At 40.3% G+C, this 20,563-nt stretch overlaps 3 protein-coding genes across 5 annotated transcripts; 1 reads left to right on the top strand and 2 right to left on the bottom strand.

Moving 5' to 3' along the window:
* Positions 1-32: 32 nt before the first annotated feature.
* Positions 33-1,494, bottom strand: LOC116259183 (early nodulin-like protein 2). The gene is made up of 2 exons (XM_031636863.2): positions 665-1,494; positions 33-560 (listed from the first exon to the last, which is right to left on the bottom strand). The coding sequence occupies exons 1-2, from the start codon at positions 861-863 to the stop codon at positions 154-156; spliced, it is 606 nt and encodes a 201-aa protein (XP_031492723.1). The 5' UTR covers positions 864-1,494; the 3' UTR covers positions 33-153.
* A 134-nt stretch (positions 1,495-1,628) lies between these two features.
* On the bottom strand, positions 1,629-6,878 carry LOC116259181 (probable tRNA (guanine(26)-N(2))-dimethyltransferase 2). Of its 2 annotated transcripts, XM_031636858.2 has the most exons (12): positions 6,486-6,878; positions 5,471-5,755; positions 4,876-4,963; positions 4,617-4,738; positions 3,773-3,912; positions 3,612-3,684; positions 3,446-3,534; positions 3,218-3,323; positions 2,582-2,794; positions 2,234-2,428; positions 2,082-2,159; positions 1,629-2,003 (listed from the first exon to the last, which is right to left on the bottom strand). In XM_031636858.2, exons 1-12 carry the CDS (start codon positions 6,624-6,626, stop codon positions 1,734-1,736), a joined length of 1,800 nt encoding a protein of 599 aa, XP_031492718.1. In that variant the 5' UTR covers positions 6,627-6,878; the 3' UTR covers positions 1,629-1,733. The 2 variants fall into 2 exon arrangements, with proteins under 2 accessions (XP_031492718.1, XP_031492720.1); XM_031636860.2 differs by lacking the exon at positions 2,582-2,794.
* Positions 6,879-9,891: 3,013 nt separating this feature from the next.
* Positions 9,892-19,790, top strand: LOC116259146 (acetyl-CoA acetyltransferase, cytosolic 1-like). Of its 2 annotated transcripts, none has more exons than XM_031636801.2 (15): positions 9,892-10,037; positions 12,252-12,352; positions 12,455-12,553; positions 12,647-12,820; positions 12,992-13,097; positions 13,729-13,867; positions 14,823-14,900; positions 14,991-15,056; positions 15,663-15,745; positions 16,789-16,888; positions 16,972-17,082; positions 17,210-17,251; positions 18,476-18,562; positions 18,978-19,080; positions 19,633-19,790. In XM_031636801.2, the coding sequence occupies exons 2-14, from the start codon at positions 12,313-12,315 to the stop codon at positions 19,065-19,067; spliced, it is 1,215 nt and encodes a 404-aa protein (XP_031492661.1). In that variant the 5' UTR covers positions 9,892-10,037; positions 12,252-12,312; the 3' UTR covers positions 19,068-19,080; positions 19,633-19,790. The 2 variants fall into 2 exon arrangements, with proteins under 2 accessions (XP_031492661.1, XP_049935142.1); XM_050079185.1 differs by having other exon boundaries at positions 18,978-19,085.
* Positions 19,791-20,563: the final 773 nt, after the last annotated feature.

Raw genomic sequence — 20,563 nt, 5'->3', positions numbered from 1 at the left:
AGAGTAAAGCCATATCATTAATGGATGTCCAAACACAAAACACAGATGAAATGTCCATACAAGTCCACAGCCTAGCCATTAACTCCTTAACATAAAACTTCCATCAAACTAAATTAGAAGAGAGAGAGAGAGAGAGAGAGAGAGCAACTAGGCCTAGAGAAGCAATCCAGAGAATGAAACGACCAAGGCGGCGGCCGCCAGGGCAACAACTGCCGCTGGTGAGACCAAAACGTTAGCGGTTACAGGAGACGCGGAGCTAGAGGTGGGTGGAGAGTGGGCGGGGCTGAAGGGGTCGCCACCTTGGTCGCCATCGCCTGGCTGGGGGGCCGGAGCGCCCAGAGGGCCAGGTGAGAAGGGAAGGATGTGCATGACGCGGACGATGAGGCGCTGGCCGTTGAGGCAGTGGGTGAGGTTGCCGCTGATGAAGTAGAAGAAGCCGAAGCGGTCGAAGGTGAAGGTGGTGTGCCCGTCCTTGAACTTGTAAATCGGGTACGTCCCGTCACACGTCCCGTAGTCGTCGCCGTCCACCACCAGCACAGAGTCATTCTTGTACTCGAAATCTACTCAGAGACAGTGGGCAGATTCCGAAACCATGCACGAACCAAGAGAGTTGATCGGAACATCTTAAAAACCAGAAAGTAGAAGAAGAAAAGATGGAACTTACAGACTGAGTCTCCGACATGGAATCGGTTCTCCGACGCCCAATCGTTGTACACATCGGTGTCATTTCCAGTGGGCTCGATCCAACCTCTGGAGCCGCCGACATGGAACTGGAAGCCACCAGCTGGTAAGCTCCCTGAGCCGAGCATGACCAGGGCGGCACAGACGAGAAGGCTAGCCTGGCTTACAGAGCAGCAAGCCATTTGCCTCCTAGATGGTAATGGCACGAACTGTTCCAGACAGAAAGGCTCTTGTGGGTGGGGAAGAAGAAAGAGAGGGAGAGAGAGAGAGAGCAATGAGTAGGAAGAAGAAAGAGCAGGAAAGCTCTCTTATATAAGAGATAGTAACAGAAACGGTTTGAGACAGGTCCCTTTTTTGGAGGACCAATTAAGAGATGTGCTTCATATGTATATCTTTTTAAATTCAATCTGAAAGGGATGGAAACTTCCCATTCCCCAACTCTTCGAGTGATCCCTATTTTTCCTCCAGCACTTCCCTCCATTTTCTTCTTTCAGATTTCTCTCCTTCTCTCTGCACACTTGACTACAAAACTGATTTTGATTTTTTGGCTTCGTATAAAGGCTAAAGCACCTAAAATTTCGGGAACCACTTTCCCATGCTGCTCCTCTTTCCCGATTGCATGTGCTTATTTCTTTCCTCCAGAAAATCTCCACTGTGTGGAGATGAGCCAACCCCCTTCATAGCTGAGCCCACCTCCGATAGGGCCTGGGCGCCGTGAGGAGGCTATATGAAGATTGTATTTGGTACGAATCAGAGAGCCCACTGAGGTCAAGCAAGTATCGGCGCCACTAAGCCCATCGGAAACTGTAGAGAAGTCAATTTGGAAATATGAGGGGTGCCTTGAAAGGACAAGTGCGGAGGAACACCTTAGCCAACAGACCCCCATGCAGAACACGCTGGCCTTGTGACAAAAGCAAAGGGGTGCGGGCTACGCGAAGACGCATCCATGATGAAAGTCACCCTTAAAGGCTTAAAAGTATTTACAAAATCTTAACTCTAGAGCAAAACGTTTACAAGAACAAAATAAAACAGCACCATGGAGTGAGAAAATTTCAGGCCTCTGCGCTGGTGGTGTATTCTTTTATCGAGCTGAGGAACCGTCTCTTCTCCTTCGGATCAACACCCGTCTCAGGCTCATCTGGGTTGTCCAGCACCTTGAGACGATTGACTCGGTCTGGCCCTAAGAACAAGGATGCGTTCTTGCTCTTTATCTGCCGGCCAGCCCTCGGCTTCGGTCCCCAATGGCTTTCAGGGTTGGGCAGGAACCTCGCCTTCTTCTTATCTTTTCCTCCGTTCGAACATTTCAAACGAGCGAAATTCGCCTGAGAAATTGGCAAAAGCAATATTAGAACTGTATCCATGACGGTGTCGCATATGCATGGCAAATATTGGAAACCTACCTGGATGGTGGGCTCCTTGGCCAGGATCACGCTTCCAGGTTGATCTGATGGTCGAGATTTGACTGGATGAAGTTTGACCTGCAGAACAAAGCAAATATCAGGTTGGTCGATTCTCCCTCAGAGAGAGAGAGAGAGAGAGAGGCATGATTTACCCAGCAGCGCATTATATCCCAGATGACGCTCATTGGGGCGTCTGATTTGAGTCCTAGCGGATTAGCATGAGTCCCCGACATGCGATACCCAGCATTCATGACCGCAGAGCGAAACATAACTGCCGAAGGAGATTCGCATTTGAGGGTGGCAGACAGGCTGTGTAGGCTGACATACAGCGGAACATCAAGCAGCTCCTACAGGCAGCAAGCACAAAACTATCAAAGACAGTTTCCACACAATGTCGCACAGAGGCATATGCATTCCAACACAAAATAAGGCAGCGGTTAGAACGATATTTTGGTGGTTCAGCAAAAATGATAGTGAATTTCTTGAACAATTGCGAATACCTCAGATATTGCGGTTAGAACAGCAGATATCCTTTCATATGCTGGGTATCGATCCTTCAATGATACAACATTTGATAAGATGGATGAAATCCACTCCTGATCATGAATTGAAGCTGACCATATAGGCCCAGCCAGGTTGAATATTTTCCCACAATCACTGCACTCTTGAGGTACAACAGGACCATAAGCCGGTGCATATCTAACACTATTGTGCTTGAAAGGGGAAAAAGTCCAAATAAGATCATCTTCGTCTAGCATAGAGTCAAATTACAATGATTTAACAAGAGAGTAAAAATGTAACTTATCGACGTCCCAGATTCTAAAGTAAGAATTGGACTGGCAAATCATTAATATCTGAATCTGGGAACTCTAGAGGAATCCAAAATTAGATCAGGCCAACAAAATGCAGACCCAATTGGTTCTCATCAGGAAGAGTCCCATGCAGTCAAATGCTATCGATTCCTGCAAGTTTGTTTTTGCCTTGGAACACTAGAAGGACCAACGACCTAGGGATAGGTGACTTAACACCGCACTTAGTTTTTGACAAACTCAGCAGCGTTGCCTCTCTGTTAGTACCTACTTCAGCTAGATTGATTATACAAGGTCCAACCATGCTAACAAAAACAATGAAAGTACCTTACTAACAGTTCGAGCAAGAGGTTGCAGGTGAAATGAATCACATCCAGTACACTGATAGACATATGAGAGCTTAAGAGGAGCACTCTTCATAGCATTAGCAGAACTGTTTGACACAATAAAAAAATAACGAACTCAGTTTTGACCAAAAGAAAATGTAATATCACTAAGAAAATTAGGAAAGTACCCAAAAATCACTGTCAAGCACCACCAAGAACATTTACTCACGTGTATATCCGAACAAATACCCGTATGTAGAAATCAACTGAGACTGAAAGAACAGGGACAATGTAACGCTTGTAGCGATTTGCATGATTCTGCATTTAAACGAATAAGATAGCACACATCCTGGAGCAATACATTAGAAAAAAATTGTAAAAAAATGTTTGTGTACCTCAATACATGCAAGGAGGATTCTTAGAGCCATCTCATGGCAGTATTTCCCTTTCGAAGGGTATGAACCATATCTGACATTAATCCACAAAGAATTAATTACATGCTATGTACCTAAACCTTAATAATACATCTTGTAAAGAAAATAGACATTCATCTCACTTGGAATAGCAGACATCTCCATCATTCCCACATAAAACAGCCATATCAGTAGCTGTGCACATTAGCATGCCCCCATCTACCACAGACTGAACTGCTGAATCCAGGAATATTGAAGGAGATCCATAAGGATCAAGGTCAACCTGAAATCAAACGTAATGCATGTTCATGAGTATCAGATGTGAGAGAGAGGGAGAAAGAGTTAATAGTATCATATTATGTGCAATAAATAGTTACAAGAAATACAACACAATTATCCAAAAGTTAATAGAGGTCAGGCCAGTAAGTGCTAAAGAGTCTTTATCCACAATGAAACCTTCTAATTTTGAAACAAAAAGTATGGATAAGAAACTAAGCATATTATCAGGAAAGATTCTTGCCCCTTTTGTTTCTAAATAAGGGTTTAATCAAGCATGTGACAGGCTTACAATGCTCCAGTTCTTCTGATAAGAGAAACCCACAAACTCATGAAGATGATGAAGCAGAAGGAATGTCCTCAGTTTGAGGACCACTAGTTCATGGCCCTTAATGCAGAACAGCAAATCAGGCCTCCCCCATCTTCAACCGTAGGATTATGGTCAATGATTGGGAGTCAGGGTCCACGGCTAGTGCCAGTTAATAACTTCAAACACATCAATAAATTTTATAGTGTTGCCAATGACATCCAGACAAAGAGACACTGATGAATCATGAGAGATAAAAGACGCCAAATGTTCTTTACATTCCAGCAGATACAAGCAGGATCCCTTTCCCATAATGGACAGGTTTTTCGTCAGTCAAGCATCATTTACTTGATTGCCAAAAAAAAATTCAAATAGTGTAATAAACAACAAGGAAAAAAATTTACCACATCAAACTCTTTTGGCCGAGTAAGCATATAGACCCTAGCATCTGCAAGTTCTGGCTCAACCTTAGAGCAAGCAAAAGAGCCGTTCAGCTTTATATTCTGTTTGCAAGCTTCAAAAGCCACTGTATTAACACAAAATTATACATACCAATGGTTCAGGCAACGCCCCTTACATATAAGCCAAAAAGTATAGCTATGTCACAAACATATATAAAAATAATTACAAATTGATTTAATAATAGGAATGACAGGAGAATACCTTTATCATTATCAATAGCTATAACTGAACCAAGCCCTTCTACTTCACGTGCATATCTCAGTGCTCTTAATCCAGAGGCAGCCAAAGCCTGTAGTTCATTGTCAAGAGAAGCACTAAAGTCTTAAAAAGCAAAAAAAGGAGGGAGACAACAAGAGAGTGTGTATCTCCCAACAGGTTTATCATTATGACCACCTCAAAAATCATCCAAGTATTTTCGACTTATATATTTGTAATGCCCCATCTTGCAAAACATCGCTTTAAAAACAAAGTTTTAACAAAAAAAAACTGTCCATTTTGCCATAAAAATTTTAGTGCAATGCAGACAGATTATTAGGTTCTTCTTCTAAACTTGGTGCTATCTAAAAATCCGTTGAAGCATGAAAAGTGCTTGCTAGGATGCATGTCCTATTCTAAATAAGCAGTGGAAAATAATATATGCAAGACTGAAGTGAAAAAACTGATGCAACTATGCTTTCCTTTACTCGTTGGGACAGCTAAATAGTCAAGCTTAAGCTCACCAAAACCTTCCAACACTCAGTATGCTAGAGTCATGATACCGTATCAGGAAGTAGGAGCACCAGAAAAAGGACCAAACCTCTAAAACCTTAAGTGGTTTTGCTTCCTTCACTTCCCTGTTCCCTCGAGCTGTAGCATCAGAGTCATCACCTTGTTTGATATTAGACAAGGCTTGTCGATCTTCGTGTCCTTTGATTTTTTCTTCATTGAGAGGTGAAACTTCGTGATCTGATGTTCGTTCCAGCCTGCCATCTGCTGATGCGATCTTTGCAGCAACTTCCTCGCAACGCCTAACTTTATGCTCTTCATTACGTTTGTCTACGTACGTCCTTAACACTGCTATTGACAAATCCCTGTTAACTACCTGTTCATAGACAAAAAAGCTATTACACAGAAACAGAGGTCCGGCTTATCATTATTACATCTTATGATATATTCTTTCGGTGAATCAAAATCAATTTGGTGAATACAATAGCATTGGAGTGTTAAGCCCAAAAATGATATGATTTCTTAATAACTTAAGACTCCGTAATATTCACAGATCAAATAAGTGGGAAGAAGTTTCTTCTCAGAGTGGGAGAAAAGCACAGTTTGCAATCCTAAACTCGCTCAACTGGTCTTGATATATGGGCATATGGAAGCGAAGGATAAGCAAGAAACTGCATTGATCAGTGGCACAAAGTTCGTGGATTATCCTGCTTTTCTTACAACTGATACAAAGTCCGAACTTAACCAACTCGCCCAGAGTATGTCATTGAAAGAGAACTACGATCAGGGAAATTACTTGAATAGAGAAACAAGATTTCCCCAGACTATCATGGTATTTGGATAAGTCAGTTCTAATAAACGGTCACTCAAATTGAACAAGAACTATGATCATATAAACCCAGAACATGCAATTGTTCAAGCAAATGCAATCAATCGCTGATCTTTGTAATCGAAAAAACACAATTTAACCTGAATTGATGCGAGGAGCATGCAGATGTACCGACTAAAGAGGAAACCGGTCTACATTTTTTATGAATGAAATAAACAGACTATATCAAAAAAACAAAATTCAACCATAAAATGTGCGAAATCTATCAAAAGTTCACCTGCGCTTTGTTGTAGAATACATCGTTCCTGTGTATTAGAATCTCCGCCTCCCCTTCTTTGAGGATCCTGTACCCAGCGGAGTCGTCATGAAGGTTCTTCGGCTTCGTAGTAACATTCTTCCTTTCGCATGGATCGCCCATGCCAGACAAGGAATGGACAAAAACAACAACACGATGAGCTGCATGAATCCTCTTCTCTACGTCAGGTCGGATGCCCACCGAGCTAGCGATCGACCGGAAAACAAACAGCAAACCACCGGGAAATCGGTTCAACCGTGACGTCGCCAGACTCTCTCCCTCGCTCTCTACACGCCAAACTAACCAGGCTTCCTCTCTCCGCCGGAGTAGGGTTTAGGGCGTCAGTCAACTGGAGAAAAAGGAGGGAAAAAACGGTTCCCGGTCGGCTCGAGTTCCTGATCATATTTGCATCGTTAAGCAACGAGGACCGTCGGATCCTCCAGATCTGACGGTTGTAAAGTCATATAACGCTGCATCTAAGGCATAACAGTATCAAACCGCACCTTTTATCATAATAGATTCGAAAATTCCACATTGTTTACTAACTATTTGAAAGAAAATAAGATCAAAAGCAACGGCGTTAGATAATAACAAACCAACAATATAAGAGATTCCCTTGGCATCTCCATCACTGAAAAACTTACAAATCCAGTTTCACATCAGTTTATTTAGATCTAAAATTGCAGTTTTATGCAAGACTGGAAACTAAGGTTCTAAAAATTTCTTAAATTTTTTCTAAGTTGTAAAATCTTATATAGAACGGATTACTGAAGACGCCAGTTTTTGAATGACAATATGAAAGCTTGAGAGGGGAGGCAAAAATCAATTTTACATGAAAAAACATAAGGGATTTCGATTTTTCAAGCCCGTAGGTTTTGACAAAACTTAGTTTTAATACCATCCAAATGCACCTTAAAGGAGTTTTGAAAGCAAAATCAGGTTTTGCCTCCAAACGCTGGTATTTTGGTCTCTTATTCAAACTCTTCCTTAGTTTATTTCCATGTTGGTGCTCTTCCGAATTAAAATTTATTGCATATGCATACGTAGCAGATCTGAATTTTTTTAATTAATCTAAAATTTTAATATCTGATTAAGAAATCAGATCAGGTTCAGATATATACATAAATATGTGATTGAATTCATATACGAATCCATATCGGATTTATTTTTAATAAATATCATATGTCCAATGCTTTTACATTTTGAAGATTTATTGGAGATACGTTGTTTTAATATTGCTGCACCGCCCCATAAGTCTTAATTGGACATTTATTGGGATTTCTCTTTTTCATTGCACCTGATCCAAATCCATCGGTGCTCTCAGTCACAGCCCGATTAACTCGGACTTGGGGAAGCTTGGTCCGACCCGAACCCCGCTTGCCATTTAACCCAAAAAGCCACACTCTCCATAGATTTTGACCTGACATTGGGCTGGGAGTTTTGACCACATTGAATGTAGCCATTCACAGAAAATGTATGTCCAACCAAGTTGTTGTGGGCGTTAATTTCCTGGTTGATGACTGATGTAACAATGTCAAAAATCATTATTTATTATCTGCTTGGCCCGCCCACATGGTAAATGTATGTCCAACCAAGTTGTTGTGGGCGTCAAAAATCATTATTTATTATCTGTTTTCCAGTAAAAGTTGTCCATGGACAAAATGTCAAACACGTCACACAACCGGACTGCTAGCAGCAAATACTCGTGACTTTAAGCTGCCCTTTTTTAATCAATACCACTGCCTTAAACACTTGGTTTGCTTTACTAATCATGCTTAGTGACAAGAAAGTAGCATTGTATAGCCAAGCAATTATCTCTTTGTTAATTTCAATGTTCCCACATAATAGTTTATGCCTAAAAGCAGGTTATTTTGATTGCCTCTTGTTCCATATTCTCATTGTTTTAGTGGCGTTTAGCTGTTGATCTCTCTTCACATGTTTCGAGTAGGGTCTAGTGGGATTGATATCCAATCAAACATCATGTCCAAACTCAACTAATATTCAGGCCTAATCTTTCTATTTTTCATTAGTGAGGCACTTGTGTAGGTGATGTGGGTACTGCCTATAAATTTAAAGTCATAATAATATGAATTTAACATATTATAATGAAATTTTTGATGGATTGGCGTGGGCAGTGGTTCACCCCAACCAACAAGTAGCTTCGTTACAGTTTCCATGCCTGATCCTCATGTTTCAATACATAATTGGTCCAAACTAATATTCACTTCAAACGATTGAGGTAGATTCATCAAACATTATGTTTAACCAAATTACATGTTGGGCTCTAGTATGAGACAAAAGAAAAGACAAAAATGCCCTTGTCCTAAAAGGGATAAGCACGGGCCAGTGGAAGGCGGAGTTGGTATTGTTAATCAAGGTAAGGTAGGGATCTTTGTGTCAATTGCCTTAAGTCACTCTTATCATTTGAAAAATGCCCCGATCTTTAAGTCCATGTACCAAAACCCTAGCGCCCTATCCCATGGGCCGACTTGGCCAGTCCCTTAGCTAAGCATTAAATATTTAACTTCACAAACGGGGAATCCTTTCTTATTCTGAACTTTAAGACTGGCGCTCCCAAGTTGCTGGCTGTCGCTTTGTGCACTAAAAGGTCTCGCCAACTCATGCATCAATTGTTCGCATCTACCACCAATCTGGTCGTATTTGACCAGACCCCATCCAATCGATCGCCACAAAATAAGTAAAGGAAAAATAAATTTATTTTCGAATTTATAAATACATATTTAACTTTAAAGTAATTAAACAACAGTAGCTTTACATACACGCGCTATATCATTTACCATGCATGTTATATACATCAGCTTTAATAAGGAAAATATTATCTCATATCTAGTGAACTCAAACTACTTGAATTTAGCTCATAAAATGGAAATATATAACAAAATTTGAGGATAAGAGGTCTCCTAGGTACAAAAACAATCTATAAAAAATAAACCGCAAAAACAGAAACATGAAAACAATACAATGTACATAAAAATAAAAAAGAAATAAAAAACGGAGCGGCACAATCACCCAATCACAAACGAACCAAATGACAAACTGGACATCCATTGTCAAGATAAATTTAAACGTAAACCCAATACCTATAGTCATAGTCATATTTGTGCTCATTTATTGCTCAGGCATTCAGTTCCTTCAGTTCCCTGCAACTGCAAGTGTCTTGCAGTTGATCCAATGACGTAAAGACCCACATCCATAAATTCAATTGCACGCACGACCCGACCCGGTTATGAGTTCCGGTAGTAGGAGTAGGAGGAGTGTCTTGGAGGATCCAGAACGGAGATTCGAGTAATCCGACCCGACCCGCCCCGCCTGCCAGTCTCCCGCTTCAAAGGACGAGGGAAGGCGCCCTCGTGCACCTGTCAGTCGAATTTAACGAGCCCTCGCTTTTTCCGCCCATTTCTTCCTTGCTTCCCATGAAATTGAGAAGAAAAGGAAAATTAATTGCTCCGGGGGTATAAAAGCAGAGGGAAGGAGCGAACAGAGTGGAAGTCGTTTGTTTGCGGTCCGTCTCCGGTATGCTCCTCTCCTTCTATTCGTCCCCTTCTCTCCATTCCTCTAGGCATCTGCTTTTCTTGTCTGAGATTTTTTCCGTGTTTTATACTTCATTCTGTCCTCTGTTCTGAGCTCGATCTAGATAGTTGTTCATTTTTTTTCAGATCCGAGTGTTTTCTCTTGTTCGTTCGGAACTGATTGCTTTTGGCGGAAATTTTAGGCCGTCATGCTGTTAGCTGGCGGGTTCTCTTTGCTTTGATCGCGACTTTTGGCAGCTTATTCGCTTGATCTCTGCGCGAATGGTTTAAATCTTTAAATTTTGTGCTTTCTTATTGTTTTCTTTAGATTCTGTGGTTCTTTTACTATCTTTGCGAGATTAGAGTGACCGGTCAGGTGAAGCTGATGAATGCAGCATTCCCCTCTTTCTTTTTTTGTCGCTTGAGGGAGGTGATATTGTCCTTTTGTTTCCTTTTAATTGCTTGTACAATAGATCTATACGAAATTTATCATAATCCCCGCTTAGAACAGCTAAAAGAAAAAAAAGAACCTAACTAGCGCTAACATTACTCCAGAAACCACGTTGGATTTGCACAGAAAGAGGCTTTCTTAAACAGATAAAAAATACTAGTTGCTTAGAAGCAGCTGGTTCAATCGCGAACAACTCTTTCTTATATGATATATTTTCGTCAAATTATGCTTGTCAGATTTTTTTTTTTATATGAACTAGTTTTCTCTTCAGTCGATATATGGCTTTGTTTTATTTTCATTCCTCGGTGCCAAATTTTGCTTGGAAAATTTCTGCGATCTTCCGCGATCTTAGATAAAGATAGCCTGGCCACGGCAACCTCTTCGCGGGGATCTCTCTGAGGCGTGACTATCCTCCCCCTGCTGAGTTCTATTTTCTGGTTTACCACTATGGTGTAATTTGTTCGCTAATCCCCGAGAAGGAGCTTCATTCTCTAGCCAGAACGGCAGATTTGCCCTTGACTTTATTCTGCCTGCTCGGTCAACCCAACTACGAACTCTGTATTCCAGCGACTAGTACGGGGTTCTTCTCGGCGTCATTTCTCTCTGGCTGCGAACAACATTTCTCCGGAGATTCGCGTCACTTTCTTTTTCTGTCCGGCTAATAATCCAATTTCCTTGCGAGGCTCACTCATTTTTCCTCCTCCTATCTGTTAGATGAGTCGGAAATTAGGGACTAAAGTTTCCCTTCCACGATATTTTCCGCCTAAAAGGACCAGGAATCGGCGGATCGTCAGTGAGACAGACTCACAAAGGGTCCTTTCTCGCTTGCTCCCACCTTGCTCGCCTTCTTCCTTAATTCAGTCGAACTAGGTAATATTTATTATTGGTATCTATCCGGTGAAATTTTTGGGTTTGCGTCTTTCCCCGCTCTCACGAGACGGGAAACATATCTATATATGGGGACACGGTTTTCTATTATTTAAAATCTTATTGACAATTTTTGGTGCTTAATATGTTAATATGTGATCAAAATTGTTCTTAAAACCCTTTTGAAGTTTAAAATGCTTTTAAGATTCAATAAATAAAATGTTGTCGAAGGTGCAGTGTGCACCTACGTGTCATCATCCCTTGGAGGCTGGAAGTGTGAACTTATATGGCGGGTCTGCAACATAGCCTCCGCTAGTAGAAAAACTTTCAAGGTTGCTGTTCGGATTGAGGGTGTAAATGCCTATTTATTGGCATTTTCTCTTTATTTGTTACCGTGTTCCTTCCTTCTCTGTCATTGTATAACCTTGGGTGATAGTGATGGACTTAAAAGACATCGTATCCTAGATTACGGAGACTAATCGTTTGTGTCGAGAAAAACCACGCGTCATCCTTTAAAGTTGCCTGCGCTTTGATTCATGGTTATGAATGTTCCAAGTGGCCTTTCATTGCTAGATCTTCAGAAAATACTTTCGAGTCCTCAGGTCCCATCAGTAATCTTATTGCTACTGTTGGCTGTATCCGTCTTATGTATAAGAATCCCAAAGTTTGTTACGAAGCGAAATGTTAATATTTGATTTGTCAAATGCGGTCTTCGGTCGTTGTAAGAAAATTACACTACTTAACGTCAGTATTTTGCGGTTTCTATCTCTATTTGTATGGTTAGTATATTGATACGAAGAGCGCAACCGGCTTTTCTTTTAGATTGGTATCCAGTAAACTTGCGGCTTACAGTATAACAGTTCTTGAATTTGTGATTAATGTCATGCTCCCTGTTGACAGGTAGGGGTGTTTTGCCTAGTTGCAGAAATTTGACTCCTTGGAAAACTTCAGGCATCTGCCCATGGCCCCAGTTGGTGTTCCGGAGGGGATAAAACCTCGAGGTATCGATTTCCTGTTAGGATGCAGCTCGTGAAATAAATTAGTTGGACCATCAGGAAAGCTCTTCCCTTTCTGATTTTTCTTTTCGCGAATTTTTCAAGCAGATGTGTGCATTGTTGCTGCGGTTCGAACACCCATGGGCGGCTTGATGGGTTCTTTGTCATCTGTTCCTGCTACAAAACTTGGATCTATTGCTATTGAAGGTCGATATTGTCACAATGATGGTTCCTTATGTGTATCCTTCATGTACTATAGAAAATCAGAAAGTTTCATTTACTTTTTCCGGAACTCTGCAGGTGCGCTTAAAAGAGCAGGTATTGACGCATCAGAGGTGCAAGAGATCTTCTTTGGTAATGTTTTAAGTGCCAATCTGGGTCAAGCTCCTGCTAGGCAAGCCGCACTAGGAGCAGGGATACCCAACTCTGTCGTTTCCACAACAGTCAATAAAGTTTGTGCCTCAGGGATGAAGGGTGAGTGTCTGTATGGTGGTCTTGCATTTGTAAAATTTGCAGTCAGGAAATAATTGATAGCCTTTCAATATGAGTTCATATTCTTTTGCCCACTATCATGTACTTTCTAAACCTTTACAACGAGTCTCTTATAACCTCTTAGAAACTGATATGTCCTTTTGTTCCTTCCAGCGGCAATGCTTGCAGCACAAAGCATTCAGTTGGGTATCAATGACGTTGTTGTGGCTGGTGGCATGGAAAGCATGTCCAACACCCCTCACTATCTCCCTGATTCAAGGTTAGTTCTGTTTGTTGTTCTTTCTCCTCCCCTTAGTGAAACCAATCCAGAATGTTGATCTAGCAATAGAAAGCAGTCAAGTAGCATGATGTGCATCATGACCATGGAACGGTTGATAATGCAATCCAAGTGGAATGCCAGACATGGACCAGGGTGCTCCCTGACCTGAAAATTTTCAGGGATCATATCCAATCCAAGCAGTGCTCGTTCTGAACCTAAGCCTATACTAATGTGTGCCTCCACTCTTGGTCCCAACTCCCAATGAAGTAAAAAGAACAAAGGAATATAAAGCAACCATCGTTTTTTTTTATCGTATATGCTACATAATGAAAAGTGCAACTGCAATAAACTTTGAGCAACAATGTTAAAAAATAATGTGTTCAGAATTGCTGGAGCATGTCTTCCATATAATAACAATGATGAAGCATGAATGCTTGCTTATCTATAGATCGTTCTAAGAGTATAATGTAAGATGATATTTGTTGCTGTTTTAGTAGCATCATGGTTCATCTCTCATGTTTCATTACCCATGTATTATTTGCTGATTCTTTCATGATACGGAACCTTGTCAGTTTTTAGAAAGTCTTATTTCATTTTACCAATTTCAACTTTGGTGCTTGTGAACTTTCAGGAAAGGGATCCGATTTTCACATGGAACTCTTATTGATGGTATGCTGAAGGATGGTTTATGGGATGTTTATAATGATTATGCCATGGGCATGTGTGCGGAACTTTGTGCAGATCAACATTCAATATCTAGAGAACAGCAGGTGACTGTTATTCTTGATGTGAAATGGTGACTGATGATTTATTTATTCGTTTATTTCTCTAGTATGTTGTGCCTTCCTTGCTAATGGTCTGACATTTTGTTGATATTATGATGTGGATGAAGGGCATTGGCTGAGAGAGCTAATTCACTTCTCTTTTGTGATGAAAAATTGAATATTGATTCATCCATATTGTTTACAAACATCCTGCCTTTTCTGTAGCTGAGGCTGAGTGCTTAGTCTTTATTGTTTAATTTATTATTGATGGTTTAGTATCTTAAACTGTTAAGTACTAACTTTGGGGAACTTATAATTATACGCATCAGTTTAGAGTTTTTTTTTTTTTGAAACTTCCTGCTTTTTCCTTTTTTTCTTCCAATGCCCTACTGTGCTAGCCTTACAGCCCCAGCATAATGGCCTTCAGTTAGTTCTTATGCCTGTGATTAAAGATAATATGACTAATGATCCAGCTATTTCTTTTGGACCAACTCTAAAGGGAGGATGCAAGAGGAAATTGTGTGTTTGCTTATCCTTCTTTCGTTATTTATATTTTACTCCTTTTTTGTCCAAATAGCTCAGTTACCTTTGTTTGGGTCTGGAAGGAATTGGGTGCATCTTTCCTTTGTTGGCCTTCTATTGTAGCTTTTTCAAAGTTGCTCGTGTTGTTACTTTCTGTTTTCATCCATTAATTATGTTTCTTTATCTATAATTCGATTTTTTTTGTTTTGTCCACCTAAATGCATTTGGCTCTTACAGTAGATTGAGAAAATATTCAGGACAGGCATTTTACACTCCCTTTAGTTTATGAAAGTTTTCTGTCAAAAATCTTTATCACGTTCTGACAATGTTTACACTACTGTAACAAGTTGATTTCTCTAGTTCTTTTCTGGCCTGGTCATTGAATGTATGCAGTATTCTTTATGAAGCTGGCTGGTTTAAAGATTCATTTTTCTTGTAGGATTCCTATGCCATCCAAAGCTTTGAAAGGGGGATTGCTGCACAAAATGCTGGTATATTTGCATGGGAAATAGTGCCTGTGAGAGTCTATATCATGTAGCTATTGTGGCTCAATGTTCAAGTGTTAGCAAGCAATTGATTCTTTATGTATCTGTTTAATATGTATCAGGTTGAAATACCAGGGGGCCGGGGAAAACCATCTACACTTGTCGACAAAGATGATGGCCTAGAAAAGGTAATGACTGCATATATATTTTTATATATATGCCTGTCTAACCTCCTGATAGTGCAATCTGTGTAATATCTGCTTCTGTACTTTCTCTTGTCATTGCATGAAAAGGGTACTGATTCAAATTGATGGTAGATTAATCATAGAATTGGCATCCTCCCTTGCTACTGGTTTGTTGTTGTGAATGCCCAACTAACCACCTAGCCGACGCTGTCCCCTCTTTCTCACAAGATCTGCAGATTGTTGTAAGATCATAAGAGGCTTTCTTTTGTGCTTTATGATAGAAAAAATTGCTCAGAAAGACGTTCTTATATGTGGCATGTATGTCTTTGTGCCTTAAAAGGCTAGCTTTCAGATTCAATGGTCATTGATTATTCTGGTTTTATTTGGAATCAATGTAGTGTGTTGTTAGATGGTAATGTGAGGTTCTAACTTCTAGGCCGTTGACCCTGTCAGCTAGTCCCTTTTGGTTGTGAGTAGCTGGTGATGAGTGTTAGAAAATGGATGGATGCTTTAGATGGGCTTCTGAGGATGTTAGTAGCCTGTAGGTTTTAAGTATTGATTTGTTTTCTGTGTAACTTTTCATATTCATATTTTTTCTCCTTCTATTAGTTTGATCCTGCAAAACTAAGGAAGCTTCGGTCAGCTTTCAAGGATGGGGGTTCTGTTACTGCTGGAAATGCTTCTACTATCAGGTCTGCATGACTTTTACTTTCAACTAGCGGATTGTGTTATATGATTTATTCCCAGTAGTTGTGACATAGTGTCCAGCTCAAAACATTTGCTGCACATGATGCTTCTAGTTTGAATAATTTTTTCTGATGTTCTAGGAAAAGAATCGTCAAAATTCTGTGTTTCTGTTAGTTTTTTTTCTTAGCCAAGAAAACCCTAAAGTTTGTTCTTGTTCTGCTTAGCTTATGTTAGATCTCTCCAGCTTCCCAATCACATTTTCTTTAATGTCAAAATACCAAGTTACCTGCAGGTAGGAGGATTTCTTTCCAGACTTGTAGCATGTAGTCATCATAATAACCATTTAAGCTATTCAACACTATCATTTTACTGGGGGATACTTCATATTACTAGTCTGCTGAAATTACAATCATGAAAATTGTATGTATTATGTAGCAATTTTTTGCAGTTGAATCATTTTGTGAAATGGGAGACGTTTAAGACCTGATGCTGTGACCATTTTCTGAGGGAACTTTCTATTTAACAGTAACTAATGGAACTGACTTTTGGTTTGGATGCTTTGATGAATGAGTGGCAGTCTTAGTAAATAGCATTTTTCCTGATCCAATTTACTGCCTTCTTGATCAAGTCCTTGTTTTCGTTTCCAATGGATGACATAAAAAGTAATCCTTATTCTTTTGGTTGCAATTAATTGATTCAAGGTAATGCTAATGGAGACCAAATATATATGATCTCCCTTAGGATTACATAGTGTCAATGAATCTTCTCATCTCCTTGGTTTTGATTTTCCATATTGTTTTGCTTAGCTACCATTTAAATATGGTTAGAGAAAGAAGAATTGCTCTTGATATATGATGAACTTATCTATGCTTCCTTGGGGGTATAAAAGTTATAGTTATTACCTTGTCACTTGTATGCTAGATAATGCTGAGTGAAATGACATGAATGCAGTCAATTGTTCCTGACTGCAGACACATTATAGTTGTCGTTGCTTGGAGTTGGTATTTTGCCTAGACTGTTCTGTTTAAAACATACCTCGCTTGTACAGTGATGGAGCTGCTGCACTTGTCTTGGTGAGTGGAGAGAAGGCACTAAAATTAGGAATTCCAGTTATTGCAAAGATTAGGGGTTATGCAGATGCAGCTCAGGTACTATATGCATGTCTTTTGCATTTGGTTTTATCCTCCATATTTTTATTCTGGACAGTAAGATCTAGCATTGACAATTTCAGGCGCCAGAATTATTTACAACTTCACCAGCTCTTGCAATACCAAAAGCACTTTCACATGCTGGTTTGGATGCCTCTTGTGTTGATTATTATGAAATAAATGAAGCTTTTTCTGTACGTACTGATATTTTTCTCACTTATCAGAACGTCATGTCATGTTAAACTTTGATTGATCAGTTGATGCTTTCTCATTGTCTGTCACTTCATGTTATTTCTTTTTTCTGTTTAACCATTTTTGCAGGTTGTGGCGCTTGCCAATCAGAAGCTTCTCGGACTTAATCCTGTAAGTGTCATGAACTTCTTCCTAGTTAGATCAAACCTTGCACTTTTGCAGTTAGTTTGAGAAGGAAATCTCTTTGGACCTTTATTGTAGTTGCCAGGATCCATAGAGTGTGGTGTTTCTGTTTGCAGATTCTTCTGGTATGGGAAATAGAAAAGGATTATGTGTACTCCAGAAATCTGATTTTTTCCCATAATGTCAGTTTAAGAATTATTTATTGTCATATTCATATTCCTGAGGGATAGTAGAAGGGCTTCTTTAGGAGGGATGTCCGTGTTCACCAGAACAAAAACGTTTGGACAGCTATTTGATACGAAGCTCTGGCAATCACACTGAAGCAAGCATCCCAATGTGAACAAGGGCGCTCCATTTTCCAGAATTAGTGCAAGTTAGTCTGATCCTAAATTTGGTAGCATTGTTCACTTTGTATTTCCATGTCAATGTGGGCTTCCTGATTTATCTTTGTAATTCTCTGGCTGCTGGATTCATGGAACATCTGTGGAGCTGCTGCCATTAACAAAGGCAAAAAGGCCATCAGGAAGAGAGAGAAGTCTCACTAGCTTCTTTGGATTTAAAGTTGAGTTTCTTTCCATTTCACTGAATCTAAGATATCAACAAGTTAACCACCACAGGTGGTAAGAGGGGATTGTGATAGCTTTCAAGTTGAAGACTCTGGATAAAGTCCTGGCCCTGTTATTCTATGTTAAGTTGAAGATCCTGGATAAAGTCCCTACCTTTTTATTCGAGTCTCACCCTTGTCATATAAAAATTAAACATATTAACAATTTGCCACTGCTTGAATTTAATTTTGCCTGGACTGGAGGTAGAAATTTAACTTCATGGAATGGTCAGGCCTCCTGCATTTCAATCAGAGTGGCAGATGGAAAATGAATTCCTACGGAAATGAGAAATCTCCTCTGAATTTTATGCTTCTTTGACCTGGTTGAACTAGAAATGCAGGCATGACTGTGATGTCATATGCGTCCTTTATTTGACGTCTCATGTTGGTGTAAACATTAGGTTGGCACTTTTATGCCATTGAAGGTTGGATTGAAAGGTTGGTTCATGAGACGTATGCACATTCATGTGCATTTTTGAGGTTATCTCATTTTAAAACCTGAGCAGTCGGGTTTTTATCTTCCTTCAATTACTCACTTTGTGGAGTTGATGGAACTTCTCAAGGACTGGTTCCTTGTCCAACTGCTGAGATCATCTTTGTTATTGCAGGATAAGGTCAATGTGCATGGTGGAGCTGTGTCACTGGGGCATCCACTTGGCTGCAGTGGTGCACGAATCTTAGTCGCATTATTGGGGGTAATTCTTCTCAATCTACCAACAAAGCCTCTCGCATCACTCATGCATGCAGATGTGAACTGGCAGCACTTGCATTGTTGTATACACGTGCACATGATGCATATGTTCTCTAAAACTGTCAGTTTTTTTTACATAAAAATTTGGATTGGTAGCTGCTTTTGGATGAACCATTCAACTCTTGGTGGCTGTTTTCTAGTAATTGTGAATCCGTTGTGGGTTACCAACTTACTTACCAAAGGGTGAAAAAGAATCCTGGTTCATGATTTTTAAGGATACATTCATGACACAGAAGGCTTGCATCCCTGATAAATAAAAGGAAAAAAGGCAGTCTACTGATTATGCATGCAACAGAGCTAAAATGATGAACTGTATATAATCTTGCGGATCATTTATGATATTTGTGGCAATTGCGCAGGTTCTGAGGCAGAAAGAAGCTAAATTTGGTGTAGCGGCAGTCTGCAATGGTGGTGGTGGAGCTTCCGCACTTGTTGTGGAGCGAGTGTAAGCCTTTTTCTTTGGTAAGGTATTCGTAATCATTGTTATCTTTCTGCCCCAGAAACTTCTCAAAGGAATCAAAATTTTCTCTTACCTGTAGTTTAAGCTTTAGATTGTTCAAGCATCTGAGGCTCTTAGCACTTTGCATATGCATGGGGGTGGGGCGGTCAGCGATGGGGGAGATGGTGAGAAAGTGCTACTCGGTCACCCAAAACTTGCCAAACTGACATGGGAGCAGCTTGGTGCATTGATTTTTCTAGAATATGCTACTTCCATACAAAAGATGAAGTTTAAATACCATATGCCTTCGGTTGGTTTTCCTCTTTCTCAATTCGACGTTACCAGACCTCAGTACTTTAGTACTTTATTGGGGTTCGTTTGTGTTGGGACATCGAAATGCTGTTGATACTTGACTGCCCCAAGTAGAATATGAAACTTTGCCTGGTTAGTCCTTGAGCAAGATCAGTATGGATCGATCTTGCAAGCCTCTAGGCAAGACCTGCATCAGACCCAATTGAGATGTACTTGAAGCTGATGGCAAGATATGTGTCTTACCATGTCTTTTGTTCGTGCAGGCACGGTGTGGCAATGGAGCGGTCGTTGCTTTAGAAGGACGCCTGTTTTGTTTATTTTTATTTATTTATGAAAATTAGGAGGAATAAACCTAGTGCTTTTCTGTGTAGATGCTAGTAAAATTTTCCTGTTTAATGCAATTTTCCTTTTCTAACTTCTAGACGGTTGTGATGTGGAATCTACGGGTGGTTATGTTGGTCATGTTGGTATTCATGGTAAAGCCATTCGACCTTATTTGAGGAAACACCTTTCATTTTGAAATGTTTCCCATAAGTATCTCTGGGGCGGGGATGGGGTTTCGGTTAGACATACGTGTATTTCGTCTCGTATATTCTCTAAGGCTGGTTGACAGAGGCTCCACCATAAAGCCTGAGGGATCTGATATATCTCCAACCGGGATGGAGGAAAGCTTCCTAGTGGGCTGAAATAAAGCATCGAATTAAGTTCTCCACATCATATATTCTGTGCCTGAAGATTTCTGTTGTCACTGAATCAAAATAAGTCACCCTCGACAACAAACCTGACCAGCAAAATTCTCAATATACTAATCAAAATATTACACGACAACTCGAATAAAAGGCTCTTGTACCTGGCCACAACATTAAATGGGTGGCGGTTTGATCTCAACTCATGCTAGGCCTATCAAATAAGGCAGTCTAAGTGGTGCCCAAGCTGACAAAATAAGTCATGCCTGAGTCCGGCTTGAACCTTTTTGTCAGCCATAGTCCACCCAGCATGCCAACCTTCTGAACGATTGCTATTAAGCTGGCGTGCCTGTCCAGTAAGTTTGCAGAATAGATTGGAGACAGCGATTTTTTCCATAACGCTCAGGTTACTCGGTGACCCTAAAACAGTTGCAATATGGCCATTCCTTTTTTTTCCTATCCATGTCCTTATACTCCTCTCTCTCTCTCTCTCTCTCTCTCTCTATAT

This window comes from Nymphaea colorata, chromosome 8 (assembly GCF_008831285.2).
Source record: "Nymphaea colorata isolate Beijing-Zhang1983 chromosome 8, ASM883128v2, whole genome shotgun sequence".
Classification (NCBI taxonomy): Eukaryota; Viridiplantae; Streptophyta; class Magnoliopsida; order Nymphaeales; family Nymphaeaceae; genus Nymphaea; species Nymphaea colorata.
Note: the sequence above shows the minus strand (reverse complement) of the source record. Positions and strands in the feature narration are given on the sequence as shown.

Excerpts from the sequence above, each read along its gene's own strand:
- LOC116259183 (XM_031636863.2), bottom strand. The coding sequence starts at position 863 with ATGGCTTGCTGCTCTGTAAGCCAGGCTAGCCTTCTCGTCTGTGCCGCC. Across the intron at positions 561-664 it reads CCATGTCGGAGACTCAGTCT|ATTTCGAGTACAAGAATGAC; the intron begins GTAAGTTCCATC and ends GTCTCTGAGTAG.
- LOC116259181 (XM_031636858.2), bottom strand. The coding sequence starts at position 6,626 with ATGGGCGATCCATGCGAAAGGAAGAATGTTACTACGAAGCCGAAGAAC. Across the intron at positions 5,756-6,485 it reads TATTCTACAACAAAGCGCAG|GTAGTTAACAGGGATTTGTC; the intron begins GTGAACTTTTGA and ends GTCTATGAACAG. Across the intron at positions 2,004-2,081 it reads CCAAGGAGCCCACCATCCAG|GCGAATTTCGCTCGTTTGAA; the intron begins GTAGGTTTCCAA and ends CCAATTTCTCAG.
- LOC116259146 (XM_031636801.2), top strand. The coding sequence starts at position 12,313 with ATGGCCCCAGTTGGTGTTCCGGAGGGGATAAAACCTCGAG. Across the intron at positions 13,098-13,728 it reads CACTATCTCCCTGATTCAAG|GAAAGGGATCCGATTTTCAC; the intron begins GTTAGTTCTGTT and ends GTGAACTTTCAG. Across the intron at positions 15,746-16,788 it reads GGAAATGCTTCTACTATCAG|TGATGGAGCTGCTGCACTTG; the intron begins GTCTGCATGACT and ends TCGCTTGTACAG.